The sequence below is a fragment of the Ambystoma mexicanum genome, chromosome 13 (genome assembly GCF_040938575.1).
Source record: "Ambystoma mexicanum isolate Mex_15411 chromosome 13, UKY_AmexF1_1, whole genome shotgun sequence".
In the NCBI taxonomy this organism is placed as follows: Eukaryota; Metazoa; Chordata; class Amphibia; order Caudata; family Ambystomatidae; genus Ambystoma; species Ambystoma mexicanum.
The window spans coordinates 734,033,259-734,049,058 of NC_090938.1; the positions used below are offsets into that span (position 1 = coordinate 734,033,259).

General features: G+C 46.2%; 1 protein-coding gene across 2 annotated transcripts in view; it reads left to right on the forward strand.

Annotated features, from left to right (window-relative positions):
* The window catches only part of LOC138521846 (kelch-like protein 20), a 263,869-nt gene that overhangs the window by 88,816 nt on the left and 159,253 nt on the right, over nucleotides 1-15,800 (forward strand). For both annotated transcript variants that reach the window (XM_069634988.1, XM_069634987.1), the window contains exons 4-6: nucleotides 3,804-3,950; nucleotides 4,653-4,781; nucleotides 7,186-7,362. In XM_069634988.1, the coding sequence (XP_069491089.1) occupies nucleotides 3,804-3,950; nucleotides 4,653-4,781; nucleotides 7,186-7,362 (453 nt within the window). The remainder of the gene's footprint in view (nucleotides 1-3,803; nucleotides 3,951-4,652; nucleotides 4,782-7,185; nucleotides 7,363-15,800) is intronic.

Below are 15,800 nucleotides of genomic sequence, written 5' to 3' on the forward strand. Positions count from 1 at the left end.
GCTGGGTGTTTACCAGCAAGGTCCACATCTTTAAACTTTAGGTGCCTGTTTAATGTCTCGCATTTCGACCACCGCTCAAGCGGTGCCAGTAGCCTTGGATGCTCAAAGGGCATTTGATATGCTGTTCTGGGATTTTTGTTTTGTTTGTGGTTTTAGGCAAATGCAACCTGAGCAGTTAATTCAATAACTCCTTTACTCATGCCCGTCTGCCACTGTGAGTTAACGCAGTACAGTCTAAATCATTTGCTCTTAGTGGGCAGCCTTGTTGTGTGCCTCTACCATCGCCCATACTTTTTGCCTTGGCGATCGAGCCTATAGCTGACATGATTCGGCATCGCCATGGCCAGTAGGGATTTCGGATAGCGGGACGACCAGAGATCATCTCGCTATATGCAATGTTACTATAAATCTGGGATCCTCAAAACAATCTGGACCTTATCATGGAGGACATTACGCACTTAGGTATTTGGGATAACTGAACTGTGGTAAACCTGAGGCATTCCTCTTAACCGGCAGCACATCACGACCCCAAGGGGCATCCCCTTTACAGTGGGTGCTGGACAGGTTCATATACCTGGGCGTCTGTCACCAGAGACAGACACACACTGATGGCCGATAACAACACTGCTCATGCAATGTATGCACACACGAAAATGGATCTTTAGTCAAAAGTGCTGATGTCCCTGGCCTGTCGGTTAGTTTTGATCAAAATAGTGTTGGTACCCAAGCTACTGTATTTGTTTGTCAATGTGACCGGGAAAGCAGTATTCTAGGGACTTGCACAGTGCCATTTCTGGATTTCTGTGGCACGCTGGGGCCAAGTGGGAAGACATGGATGGGCGCGGCCTTATAACAAAGGGTGGGGAGAGACTACTAACCTTCACATGTAGTTATATTGGTCAGTGGGCCAAGCGCAGTTTGCAAGTTATTGGTATGACACAGATGGACTCCCACCACATGTTAAACTAAAGAGTGTGGCAGCGGGGAAGGTGGACATGAAATACCTGATACTAGATTCCATCTACAAGGATGACTGCCCATTTGAACCGGTGCAGGCAACATGATTTGCTTGGAGAGCCATCTTTGCAAGAAACACGTTGTGTGGACTGTATTTTCGATGGTTGACACTGTGGAACTTCACAGACCTCACACCTACGTGGGATGTTTCACTGATATTGATGTGGACTAGACTTGGCTATCAGGTAATTGGGAACTTCTTTCCAGAGGATTTGTTTCTTGACGCCCCACGCTTGGTGGGAGGAGCATAAGGTTACGCCTACAGAGGTGCTCCAGTTTTATAGGATGAGGACAGCCATGCAGAAGCGATGGGAATGCTATCAGATTGAGCCACCCACAAACATGCCGGTTGTTTAAATATCCAACTCTTACGGTTGTCCTAGGTTATTGTCTGCCCTGTATTAGGGTATTCTAGAGGGGGGAGGGGGCCCCTGAGGTGGTGGATACGACCTCTGGGAGATTTGGGGCGGGGGGGGGCGAAACTGGAGATGCAGGTGACTGATGGACATTGGAGGTCGATGTATATGCTTAATAAGACTGTCAATGAATAGGAGATTAAAACTAATGGGAGTACAAAATCCTAAACATGTTAGGTTTCACACTCCGCAGGATGTGAAAACTATACCCTGAGCATGATGGCGGCTGCATGAGGTGCTGTGACGCTGGTTATGTACATATGCTATGGTCTTGCCCAGAGGTTGAACGGATCTGGGAAAGTGCCTATGGCACTCTGCCCACTATAATTGGGAAGCGACTTGAGAAGTTAACTGTAAGTGTTCAATTAGGGGTGTGGCCGGGGGTCACCGATAGGCGGCTGAGGTCCTTTCTAACTATTGGTTGCATGGTAGCCAAAAGCTGTATTTTATGGAAATGGAAAGACTTGCACCTGCCTAGTGTCAAGGACTGGCTGAAGGCCTTAACTTGGAACAATGACTGTGAAGATGCATATATGTAACCATGCAGCTGATCTCATCCCGGCTGAACGACATATGGGGGGAATTTCATACATTTGTCACTTAAAATTTGCATGGTGATCTGTAACGCTGTGACTGAACCACATGATTGATAAAGCAACGATTTTTCCTGTGAATAATGCTATAATGGTGCGGTTTTTGTTGTGCTTGCCAAACTTAGTTTTAATATCAAAAAATCAAATTGGTACCAAGCTACTTGTGTCTTCCTTACTACGTGCAGTATGAAGGAGAGGTGCCTGTCGATGTCAACCCCAAGAGACTTGCATGTGGCTAGGGTGACGTGTGAAGCCCTTGCGGTTTATAGAAAAGATCTAGGTTCGGTCAGTGTTGGTGTGTTCGTTCTTGTTCAGCAGTAGGAATTCTGTCCTGAAAGGGTTGAGCTTCAAGTAAGCACTGGACATCCAGGACTGAATCAATGTGAAGCAGGCCTTTAGCCTGTGGATGACTTTGGAATATTTTTTTCGGTAGAGCTGCGTGTTATCTGGGTATTAGTGGATGTTGTGTAGAATCCGGAGGGTTCTGACTGGTTCCAAACATTGATGATCACGGGAGAGAGCATGGATTCTTGCAGAATTTCACAGGTGCCTTTGAAAGTTAGTGTATGATGACGTTGCTTCTGTTGTCATTTTAGAACATTTTTGCATTCCGTTTTAATGTCTGCTCTGCCACCAGCCCCGTCCCGCTCTCTAGCGTACCGACATCTATCCATGTCCTTTTATGAGTCTCTCCTGCTGTTATGTACTGTGCATCTTCCAACAGTCCAGTTCCAATCCTGCACCTATCTGTGCATGAACACCGCACCAGATTGTTCTCTGGTCTCCTTCACTCCATAAAATGTATTTTGTAGAACTTGGCTTGCTCATAAAATAACTAAAGTTTTGTATATTTAATGTAGGAAGAAAATTGTAGTGGTTAACTTGCCTCTATATACAATAAGCTACAGCTTTTGCTGGAGAAAACTTCAGACGTCAAAATAATGCTGTTTCAAACCGATAGGGGATAAAGGCCTCTGTAAGATGCGAAACGAGCATCTGGGTAAATGAAGAGAACAATATTTTGTGTCACGTTGATCTTGCATGGAATCTGATACTGACTGGCCGCTACCAGGGTGGGAAGCGATGCGTGCCGATGAAGGGGAGATGGAGTCTCTTAACAGACGGCACAGAACTCCTGATGGGGCACCGTGGCTAATGCAGGTGCTGGATGGGCCACTTAGCACCTGAGGTTGAGGGGGCTGGGCTGAGTGTTGGAGGGCCCCACCTGGGCAGAAAGTACAGACCATGAGGAGTTGGTGACAAAGTTGTGGGCGAAGAGGTGTGTGACTTTAGATTGGCTCAACAGGATTTATTGAATAATCCCCGATCTGTAACCATGAAACATCTTTTGGGTGTTTGCAAGGCATGCTTTAAGGTGACCTGTGCGGTGGTAACACGGTCAGCCTCCATTGTGTGCACGTGTTGTTGTGTTCGTAGCAATACGTTTTGCTGACAACTTTGGGAGAGAGATTTTGAAATGGAGCAGATTTGTGTGTCAAGGGCCGTTTCAGACGAATCAAAGGTTTTTTTAAACGGCTGGGTTGGACTCTTCTTGATCAGTCTATCTCCTCCTGTGACTAAGCATTCGATTTCTGCTGTGATGTGGTCATCTTGTAATCCTCCATCCGTGGCCAGCCCCGGTTGGTAGGATTGTCCTAGAAAAAATGACTAAGACCAAAAAATATATTGGCATGTCAAGTTTACTATGAGCGATGGTCAAGATGGACAGCAAAGTAACTAATTCTGCTCTTGCTTCCCCTCCTGGCACCCACTACAGGCACTGCTGAGGTAATTGTGACGGTTGGCGGCGAAGACGACAAGGTGGTCCTCCGTAGCGTTGAGAGCTTTGACCCTCTCAACAACCAGTGGCGCTCCCTCTCCTGCCTCTCCTTCGCTGTGAGCAAGCATGGGCTGGTGGTATCAGGTAGTCAGTAGTTTTCAACTCCATTGCAACTCAACTGCAAGCTGCCTCTATAGCTGTGCTGTGACTTCTTTCCTGTCTTAATTCCTCAGTCTCACTTTTTTTCTTCACCCTAATTGCCAACGTTTTATTTGCCACACTACGATTGGACTGCATGCGGTTTGTGGAGAAAACGATTGCATGTCTTAAACTCTGGCTTTACCAGAAGAGGGCTTTTTAGATGTCCGATGAACGGAACCATCTCGCGAAACACTACCACTCTATTTAAAAATAAATGACAGTTTTGTCTATAGTAGGCAATAATAACGCACTGCTTTGTGCACCTTTCAAACTTATCTGTGAATACAACTTTTTGTGGTTGAAACTACACTAAGTTTTACCATACCAGTTACAGAATTCTGCTGATCTGTTGGCCAGCCCACATTAGTACAGCATATGTGTGCCTGTTGTGGGACAGTTTCATCGGGCCTATTTGATCCACTTTTATTCACTATGCAGGACCATTCGCCAAGCCAAAATATTGTTCACGTGGCATCTTGATGTTTAACCATAAAGATTGCAGGTGGGGCTGTTGCAGGAGTTTACTGTGTTTGGGAATAGATTAAGTTGGAAGCTGGGGGGCACCTGTAAACGTCCATGCACATATTCTGTGAGCTCTTTTTGCGATGGTAGGTTTTGTTGCCCATTTAAACTGGTTTTTTTCAGGCACCACGCTATACCTCGCAGGAGGCGAATTCCCTGATGGTTCAGCCAGCCGGGAAATGTGGCGATATGACCCCTGCTTTGACATCTGGCAAGAAATGGCACCAATGAATGTGGCACGGTCTGAGCTAGGTACGAGTTATTTTTTTCTTCGTGCAGGTTTTTTATCAATGAAGTCAAACTACAACACTTGTGTTTTCCTTTTTAATTGTTCCCTTATTTTGTGTACAGTGTTATTTTTAAATTCCCCTATTTAAAGCTATGAAAGTGGATTTTTTTTTTTGCAACAGTCTCCTCTGGGCATTTTCCCTTGGCACACGTAACTGTGTTCATCGGTTCCACGGTGTACATCTAGACTCGGATGCTATAGCAGTACCCTTAGTGGTTTTGGGTTGTTGGGCGGTGGAATCGATTATGTTCTGTATCAACCTTCAATTCAGAATCCACGCACCTGGTGACTGACGGATTTGGGGGTGGGGGGAGTTATTTAACCAAGCCCCTAATTTTGGAGCACCACGAGACCACCCCAAGTGCCCGAGTGTGCTTAAAACAAACGAGATGTATGGACATTCTGGCAAGAAGAAACAAAATATACAATTAAAAACCAAATCCTCAATTCGGCACAAGACTTGGTTGGGGGAGTTAAGGATCCATAAAAATTGAAGATGTTGGGGTGTAATTAGTGCTGTCTGAGATTGTTACAGTATCTGACTTGACAACAGATCAACTGATGGTATTTATGCCACAGTGGGCTCCCAGAAAATGTTGGTATAGGATGGAAAAGCATGCCATCAATAAATCCATTGGGTAAAAGTGGGGCGGGGGAGCGGAGACAGCCCTGGGTGGACTAACTATTAGTTGTCAGAATGTTATACAGAAGAATTCATTTCTGTACTCTGAGAAAAATGAGTAATGTGAGGCTGCTGGGGCTTAACAGCTCCTCGCTGTGCAATCAAAATTGAGATGTGGGTAAAAACTATCGTTTTTATTTATTTGGTAAGAGTGGTCCAGTGTTAAATGCTGAATTTTAGTAGTGCCTGGGTCTAAAGTGAGGAATTGTGCCAACAGGGTTTCTAATGGTGTTCCCAAATGAACAGCATACGCTCTTCTTGCATCAAGGGGAATCCTTTGTAACGTGCTCAGGGTTTTCATGTTCAACTACAATAATTCCTGGTTCATGGCAATAAGTTTGAAGTGCTCCTGGGGTTCAAGAAAAGTGTGTTGCACCAAGTCTGGTGTTCTCAAGCAGTGTACCTCTCCTTTGCCAGGGGTCTCGAGAGCGCTGCCTGATTTCTGGTCCTCGGGAGGTTCACTGCCACAGAACAATGGGTTATTTGCAAACTGATCTTTTGGACGACTGCCACAACCCTCTCTGCTACCGATCCAGCCCAATTGTTCTCCTTATTTACTAACAAATGTAGATTGGGGAGCAAGGGGGAGTTCGGGTTAGGTATTTTATTATGGTGGTGTAGTTGAGGTGGGGGGTGGTCCCACCTTCGCATTTGTTTGCAAGGAATTGTAACCACTGCCACCAGCAAACCTCAAGGTGTCTTGGTGCCCCTTGCCTCTGTCCATCTCTGGAATGACAAAAACACACTGGTGGTTCTTCCAACTAATAGATCAAGCACTTGTACGCTTGTTAGAATTTGCCCCTTTTCACCTGAGAATAGTGGTGCTTTATTTTTTGTTGCTTATGTACAACTCCCTACTGATACTATACCTTTTTATAATGTAGGTTCTGGATCCGCGTAAGAGCTCTAGTGTTCCTTACATTGCCATGGAGGGAACACACTTTTGCATTGGCTGACCTTTCAAGCAGAGTGTAGTCTCTCTATGGGAATGCCCTTTATAACTTTTAAGAACCTGTTTGTGTACAGCCTAATTAGAACTCTTTGCTTAAGTGGTAGACTTCCTAGGCTGAGAAGGACTTGTTGTGCTGGTGGAAAATCCTTTCTTGACTCTCCTTAAGTGAAATTCTTAGCCAGACTCCACCAGACTGCCGGTTTAGGAACTCTAGATCCCATTATCTGAATCCTGCCACCTTGATCGGACTATTCTGTGTTTAAATGCCACTTGTGCATGATGATTAGTAAAGACAAGGCGTGTGACGTTTTGAAGGGCTTGTTCCCGTTTCTCCCCAGGCAGGTGTACTGCAGTCCTTTGGCCTCGTTTGCTTTACAATGTCAAACGTTTGACAAACAGGTTTTTAATGAAATGTTTTTTGTCTGCTTTTTGTTCAGTGAATTTTTCATGTTCACCATATGTTTAAGTTTGCTGATGCAGAAAAACGTCTCTATGCCTGGGGGCTAAATATCCATTCCTTGGCCCCAACCTCTCCTTAAACTGCCTCCTTCTGTTTGGCTTAACAAGTTTTCCTGCTGCTGGTACACCTGTTCAGCTCAAAATGATGGTGTCTGTACAACCACCCTGGAGGCCTTTGTGTGGCTACTTATGTGCTTGCTCAGTGTGATCTTGTTTGTAGTTTGCCAGTTTCTGCAGTTTTGTAACCAGTTTGTTTGTCTTTGTCCCATTCTAGGACTTGCTATGCTAGATGGCCTTGTGTTTGCTGTCGGGGGATGGGAAGGGCACTCCCGGCTGGATTCTGTCGAATGCTACGACCCTCATACCAACACATGGCACTTTGTAGTACCGATGAAGATGGCAGTGACGAGCCCAGCCGTGGTGGCTCATGATGGTCTCCTGTATGTCACAGGTGTGCTTTCGTCTCCATGCATGCTCATTTCCTGAGAGTACATGTGTTCCCTTCTGTGCATCAGGAAAGGCTTGAGACCCCAAGCCATGCACCAGTTCTAAATATTGAAACCAATAGGCTGGTGGTATTTGTCACTTACTGCGAACCCATGAATGCCCCCGCTCTGTAGATACTATCACTGCAGCATTAGCTACAGTTGTGTTCGCATAGAAATGTGAACTGTTAGTTGATCCCCTTTTTAGATCCAACAGTTATCGTCATTAGGTTCACTGATTGTCAAATTGGGCTGGGATCCTAAAATGCAATGCAGGAATGTGAGTGGGCAGAGCATGGCACTAGAAAGACCAAGAGGAATGCTGAGGTGCATGGGGGGGGAGGGGAGGTGGAGTTTGTTAGACCTGTATACATGACTGTCACGGGCGCACCTGTAGTATTGTACCCATTTCTCAGGGACTTGTCTGCATTACTTTACCCTGTTCTGGGTTAGCAACTGCACTTCTGTATACCACATCTACACTATTGGGTCTGTTGGAAGGTTTGTCTGGACCCTAAATTTAGGATTCAGAAAGATCCATACACACCTAGGTTGCAGGGCTGCTCTGCATTTTGCTGACTTTCCCAGGAGTCGGTAGAGCAGTCTAGACAATACTCATGGGGAGCAGGGTGATTAAAAAGGTACTGGGTAGAATACAATAATGGCTGGTTCATGTTAACTTGCCGAAACAAATTACTTCCAGGTAATTTACTTCGAAGTGATGATTTTGAAATGTGACTTTATTTTATTGTGGGGGAGCGTGCCTCTCCCCAAACCCCCTTTCACTCCCCCTTCACTACTACCCTAACCCCCTTCTCCCCCTTAACCAAAGTTGAATGAGAATCTATTTAACCTTAGAGTCACAGAAACCCATAGTCGGGACTCCATAGATTTCTTGGTTGTCGTGGTGAAACAAGAGTGGAGAATTGGCTACAGAGCTATATCGGAAACCTACTAGCTCGAATGCACCCCCCATAAACCACTAGCAATCACACAACAAGCTTAAAGTGGGGTAAATAACTTTCATAACATTCCATATGGAGAGTTTGGGATAATTCAACGTAATTGCTCAAATACAGATTCTTTTGTTCGTGAAAGAAAAACAGCAGAAAGTGCCCTTTTGAATGGATTGTGTCCTCCAACGTATTCCCCATCTTTGACATGTAATGTCCACAACTCGGCTGCTTCGGAAATATTTCGGCAGAGGGCGCCCTGCATCGATCGCGTCGGTTCAATGTCCCTCGAAGGTCTCCGTCGAGGGTGACATCGAATGTTATAAGTAGCACGCACGACGCCCTCAGTTTCGTTAAACTCGGCGTGCCTCGTGCTTACTGTGAAAACGATTTATATCTTTATCTTCTACCCCGAAGTCTGGATTTAAGAAGTGTCGGGACTGCTGCTCCAAAATGTTGATCCCGGATCTACACCGCATTTGTCTGGTGTCTTGGCGAGAGCCACGATACAGATGACTGCTCGAAGTGTCAGTTGTTGCTGCCAAGGCCTTGCAGGAACTTAAGGAGAAACTAAATGTAGGAAAGATGTCCAAGCCCTGTAAATCCCGGCCTACTGGACTTTCGACCGACGAGTTGAGGGGTGACTCTCCTCGGCGGAAGAAGTCAAAGCGGTCAAGATCTAGGAGTGGTTCCCGCCACTTGTTGTCCTCGTCGAGGCGTTCCAGGAAACTGCACCATCGGTCGCCATCCTCTTCGTCGGACGCCTTCCCAAGAAGGATGATGGTATGCCCGTCTAAGTCATCGACTCCGAGGAGTGGGATGCATTATGGGTGGCGATGATGAGAATGTTTGATAAACATGGCACTGTTCCGTCCACGCCTTCTGACAAAGCTGACAAGGGACATTCTCCGCCTTCGAGCCCGGGTATACGGTGTGATAAACACTGGGAGCCTTCGTGGCCCCGTTCGGATAAAGCATCGAAAAGATCACCCGAGACATGCAAGTCAAGGTGTTCATCTCCGGCGAAATCTTCGAAACCCTCAAAGCCCTTGAAGGCATTGATGCCATCAGTGCCATGCCTGTTGGGTGGGCCTGTCGGGTCTTCAACCCCGGTCAGGTCTTTGACGCCGTCTGAGCCATCGACACCATCGGTGCAGTCTGGCCCAATTTTGCCAGTGAATGTTCCTGTGCTTGTGGACCCTCAGAGTAAGGCCATTGCTAAGTCTTCAAGGCCTGTAACTGATAAGAGGTTCACTCCTCTCCGGAGGAAGGTCCCGAGGAAGGATTTTTTTTGTTTTTTATTGTTTTAAGTTCCCTCACTGACATTTATGAGGAGGAGCAATCTGATGAGGATGTTGTCCCTTTTGGTCTCCAGTATGGGGACTCTTAATGCTCCTGAATGCCTCATTTCAGAGGAGAGTCGGATGGAGCTGGACCCAGGGGAACATGGCGACTCCTCATATTGCAGGCTCATGTCTAGGGGAGTATCTGTGCTGGTCCAGGCCTCCTGTGCCCTTTGAGCTAGATGACCGGATATCTTGGTTCAGGGTCTGTCTACCGACCCTGTGTTGCCGTTTCATATGGCTCTGCAGAAAAGGGTGGCTGCAAATTGGAGCACCCCGGTAGCTACTCCGGCGGTGAACAAGTCCGACGAAGAAATACCGCCCATCCAGTAGCAACCCCTGGGTACTTGTCCACTCACCCCACTCTGGCGTTCTAGTGGTCCAGGCAGCTACGGCTACCTCGAAGCAGGCAGCGTACCCTACAATCCCTCCTGGTAGGGACTATAAGGGTATGGATGGGCACGCAAGTTGTTTTCTGCTGGGAATATGGTGTTAAAATCGGCCAACCCTACTTGTGCCTTCAACCACATTTTTTTTGCACTCTCTATGGAATTGCATTTCGTTAACGGCTGAGCATATTCCCGAAGGGGAAGAAGGGTATGGTTTTCTGGCTATTCAGGATGACGAGGATGCTATGTGTGAATCCTTCAGTCTGGGTTGGATACTGTGGATAGTGTAAGAAGGTCCATGGCTACGAGCACCGTGATGCACAGGTTTGTGTGTTTGAAGTATGGTTTTGCACCTGATGTGCAGGCTCGTCTTCTCAACATGCCCTTTGATGGGTCTCATCTGTTTGGCAGCAAGGCTGGCGAGAGCCTTGAGGTTGCAGACCTCGAAGGCAGCTGCTAAGTCTTTGGGCACTGCTGTTAAGCAACCTCACTTTTTCATCCTAGGGGACAACAATGGAGGGGTGGATCCTTTCGTGTCTACTCCTAATTTGGAAGGGCGAGATGAATAGCCAGTCAAAGGGGCCAACATAAGTTTCCTCGTGGTGGTCCAGTTAGGGGTGCCAAAGCTGCTCAAGCAGCAGCCTCTTTGCCATCAGGCACTGCAGCAGCTGCTTCAAAACTGCTCTGAGGGCTTGAGTCACTGTTCAACGGTAACGGGCAGGCTGTCTCAGCAGTGTGGCATGCCATTACTTCAGATGCGTGGGCTCTGGAAACAATTGCCCAAGACTACTGCCTACCTTTTCTATGACTGCCTCACGACAATCTACCGGGGAAGCACTTTTTGAAGATTCCGGATCCGCTCCATTGCAGGAAATATTGACCCTGCTGGAGAAAGGCACTATAGAAACGGTGCCTGTGGCGGAGAGGAACAAGGGTTGGTATTCCCTGTATTTTTTGATTCCCAAGAAGGATGGCGGACTGAGACCCATCTTGGACTTGCAGTGCTTGAACAAGTTCCTCAGGAAGGACAAGTTCAAAATGGTCACTCTTTCTCAGATCCTTCAGGCCCTCCAGCTTCAGGATTGGTTGGTGTCATTGGACCTGCAGGATGCGTATTTTCATGTGCCGATTCATCTCAAGCACAGGAAATACTTGAGGTTTGCAGTTGGTGGCTTGCACTCAGTTTCGGGTCCTGCCATTCGGGCTTACCTACACCCGAGGGTCTTTCCCAAGCTCATGGTGGTGGCAGCGCATCCCAGGAGAGGGGGATTCACATCTATCCCTACCTGGACGATTGGCTGATCAGGGTGCCTTCTCCCGAACAGGCCTTGTATCATCTCTACGTCACCTGCCACTCCCTTCACTAACTGGGCTTCTCCCTCAATTTCAAGAATTCACATATGACCCCTTCCCAACAGCTCCATTACATCGGGGCTTGTTTGGACACGTCCTTGGAAGTGCTCGTCACCCAAGGTGAGTGCTCCACACATTCTCCAGGTGGTCAACAAATGTCAAAATGCCCAAAGTCTTCCGGCTTTCGAATTCTTTAGGTTGCTCGGCCTCATGGCGTCCTGCATTTTTCTGGTGCCAGAGGCCCGACTGAGAATGAGATCCCTTCAATGGACTCTTGGGATGCAATGGTCTCAATTCTCAGGCAAGATGTTGGATCTCCTTCGGATTCTGTTCCAGGTCTCGCGGGGATCTTCTGTGGTGGGCCTTCAAAGGAAACCTCATGAAAGGAGAACCTTTTTGGCGGCCAGAGGTAACCGTATTGACGGATGCTTCCCTCAAAGGGTGGGGGGGGGGGGATCAACGATCTGACAATCAGCGGTCGTTGGTCTCCATCAGAGTCCAAACTACACATCAATCTTTTGGAGCGGAGAGCAATCGGGCCAGCACTGAAGGCTTTCCTGCTGTATGTAGAGGGGAAGAATGTCCTGATATGACGGACAACACGGTGGCCATGCATTACCTCAACAAGAGGTGTAGGGTCGCTGCCACTGTGCAGAGGCGATGCAGCTCTTGCTCTGGGCAATTCAAGAGGGAATCTTCCTAGCGGCGGTGCATCTTGCCGGAGAGGAGAACGGCGGCGGATGCTTTGAGCAGGCAGAGCGCGGTCTCCCACTAATGGGAGATAGCTCAGGAAGTCCTTCAGGAGATCATCGCTCTTTGGGGAACTCCACAGGTGGACATGTTCGCGACCAGTGCCAACCGGAATTGCGAGAGGTACTGCTAAGAGAATTTCCTCTTAGGAGCTCTAGGAGACACGTTTGTCGTGGATTGTCATTCCCGCTTTTGTACAAGTTTCCTCCGATCCCGTCATTTCCTCGAGTTCTACGGAGGTTCGGGTCCCACATGATCCTCATTGCTCTGGATTGGCCAGGCGAGCGTGGTACCCGGACCTTCTAGACATGTCAATCTGTCCTCCAATGCGTCTTCCCCCCCAAAGAGTGGATCTTCTCTCACGAGAGAAAGGTTGCGTCTCCATCCAGAGGTCAAGACTCTCATCCTTCATGCATGGTGTCTGAAAGGTTGAGATTGGGACCTTCCGGATTATGTAATGGAGGTGTTGCTTTCAGCCAGGCGACCAGCAACGAAGTCCCTGTACCGTTGGTGTTTGCGACTGGTGCAGAGGGAAGAATGTTGATCCTTTTCAGTGTTCAGTTCCGGAGTTCCTCTCCTTGCTTTCTTTAGCACACAGGGGCCTTCAGGTGGGGACCATTAAAGGTGCTAGTGCATTTTTAGGCGCTCATCCGAAGAATTCTCTTATTTTAAGGTTCCACTATCACTCAGTTTCTAAAAGGACTCACAAATGTGTTCCCGCCGTCGCCTTTTCAGGTGCCGGTCTGGGACCTTAACCTGATCTTCAAGTTTTTGATGGGTGCTCCGTTTGAACCTTTGCACTCCTGTCCATTGAGGTTGTTAACCCTGAAGACTGTTTTCTTGGTTGCAATAATATCTGTTAGAAGAGTCAGCAAGTTGCAGGCACTTTTCTAAGCCACCCTTTACTATGTTCCACAAGGACCGAGTTGTATTGAGTACGTCCTTCCTCCCTCCCTCCCTAAGGTAATCTGACTTTCATTTGTCAGAAGGTTGTGCTACCCACCTTCTATCCTCCACATCCTAGTAAGGAAGAGAAACGGCTACGTAGGTTGGACCCGAGGAGAGCATTAAGCTTCTAACTTTCCAGATTGTCCAAGGGCAGAGTGGACAACCAGCTGTTTGTGGGGTACACTGGTCACCGATTGGGCCAGGCTGTTTCTAAATGGACCTTGTCTCAGTGGATCATCCTCACTATTTCTGAGTGCTATAGACTTGCTGGCAAAAACCTGCTTGAGTGCTCATTCCACCAGGGGCATTGCTACATCGACAGCCTTACAGAGGGGTGTTCATGATCTGTGGTGCTGCGACATGGTCTTCCATACACACGTTTGTTAATAATTATTCCCTGGATACTTCACATGTTCACGGTGTGGCCTTTGGGAAGGCTGTACTTTACTCTGCCATTTAATTGGATATATCTAAATTCTTCTCCCTCCTCCAACCTTGGTTACTGCTTTCGGATAATGTGTCAAAGATGAGGAATACGTTGAGGACACAATCCATTGGAAGCACAAGTTACTTACCTACTAGACACTTTCTTTCGACTGGATGTTCCTCCAATGTATTCTCATCGCCCTCCCAGCCTACCCCTCTGAAGAATTTCCCATGCTGTTGCAGCTTTCGTTCCAACAAGGCTGAAGGCAGTCTATGCTAGTTGGGCCCACATGGCCTACATGATGCGAGGTGGGAAAAAACATGAACTGAGGATATTGGCGCTGTGCATGCTACTAAATAACGTCCCCCTCGATTGAGGCCTTTGAGGGACATTGACCCCACACCATTGACGCAGAGCGCCCTCTGGCGAAAAAAATGTAGATCACTTGATTTCAGCAAACACTGAGGTCCCAATTAAAGCTAATATTTTCAAAACGCCAAGCAGTTTTAACAAGAGTCCACTTGGGATGATGTAGATTGCTAGCAATTCACAATTGCTGATGCGTTTCAGATCCTAAATCCTTTATCATGGTTGTTAAACTGCTTTTTTCTTAAATTCATAATTATCTGTAACCCAAAGACCTATGTAGAAAATTACTAACTGGTCTATTTTGTGTAACTACTGACCATCTGTTGGCATGTAACAGTTGCTAACCTTTCAGATGGAACTTTCCATCATGCAGGTATAAACCTCAAGTTTAGAAGAAACTAGTCGGGGGCCTAAAAACCGTAAAACCTTAATACATCCATGTGCACCCAATATACAGTAGTGAATGAATTCACTCACCCACATCTGTGCAGCAGGTTGCACGGAACAATAGATACAAACTCCTTCCATGGTCACGCTCTTCAAAATCTGCAATGAGCGAGGTATGTCAGCCAATTTATACCTCCCAACTGTACGGAACCCATGGTGGCAACAGTAAAGACGGATACAAGTGATCACAGTTCAAGGGTGTTTATTAATTTCAATAGGTGTTTTTTCCAACCTGCATAATCTAAACCTATAGCGAAGATGGGAGCAAGCTACAACCATCACATGAAAAATAAGGCAGTCCTGGGGGGTCGTCTTGTCAAATAAAAAGAGCCTATACTAAAAAACATGTGGCCAGTCCTTATGCTAAAAACAAAAAGAAAAGTGTGGGATAAGGTTCACAGTGGACTACCACAAGGCGCTAGTTTCTCCCCTCTAATGTTCAACCTATACATGCATTGCCTATGCACACTGCTGACCCAACTCGGCATATTTTTTACTAACTTTGCTGATGACACCCAATTGGTGTTTGAGCTAAGTGGGGACTATGAACAGAATAGTGAAAAACTTTCAACAATATATTTTTTTTTATTTTAATTTTTTATTTGTTTATGGTTTATCATAAACCTTTACAAAATATTCATAGAAAACAAACGTTTAAAATCTTTTCAAAATTTCAATTTCCAGTTATAAGCAAATCTTCAAGGTTAAAACAGCGTTGAGCTTCTAAAACAATAAAATACAGATATACAAATATGAAAACAAAACACCAAACTCCAAATACACCAATCAAGACAGAATCATATCTAACCTCACTCGCATATTGTTTTTAGAAAAGTAATTAAACGAATAATCAAGATAGGAGAATATCCATTCCTCATTTTAAACCAAATATAATCACAATCCACGCATACACTTGAGGAGAACAGATCAGCAAAATATACGGTTCTCTGCTTAGTCAGCATGGGGCATTTTACCAAGATGTGACATAGTTTCATCCGTCTGTACCTGATTGCAGAATCTACACCATTTCTTCTCCTCCAATGGATTTCTTACATTAAGTATGTAGTGTGTGCATAACATTCAGCCTTAATCTCATAAAAGAATTTCTAAAAGTCCTTGAAGGATATTTCATTAAATACATTTCCATACCTGGTAAACATTTCCAAAATGAGTGGGCTTGGTTATAGAGTTTAGAGTCTAACACTTTACTCTTTGTTAAAGACCAATCCATCCCACGTATAATAGGTTTACATTTTCTTGGTTTATTCAACAACGTGCTTTTGGCTATGCCCATTTCTGCCAACATCCTTTCAACGTCGCTATTTAGAGTGATCATAAATAGACAAACCAATTCCTTCCCGCTTCGGTAAAGCAATTACAGGCCCCGGGCAGCTTACATTTTCTCCATAATGAAAGCCCCTTTAT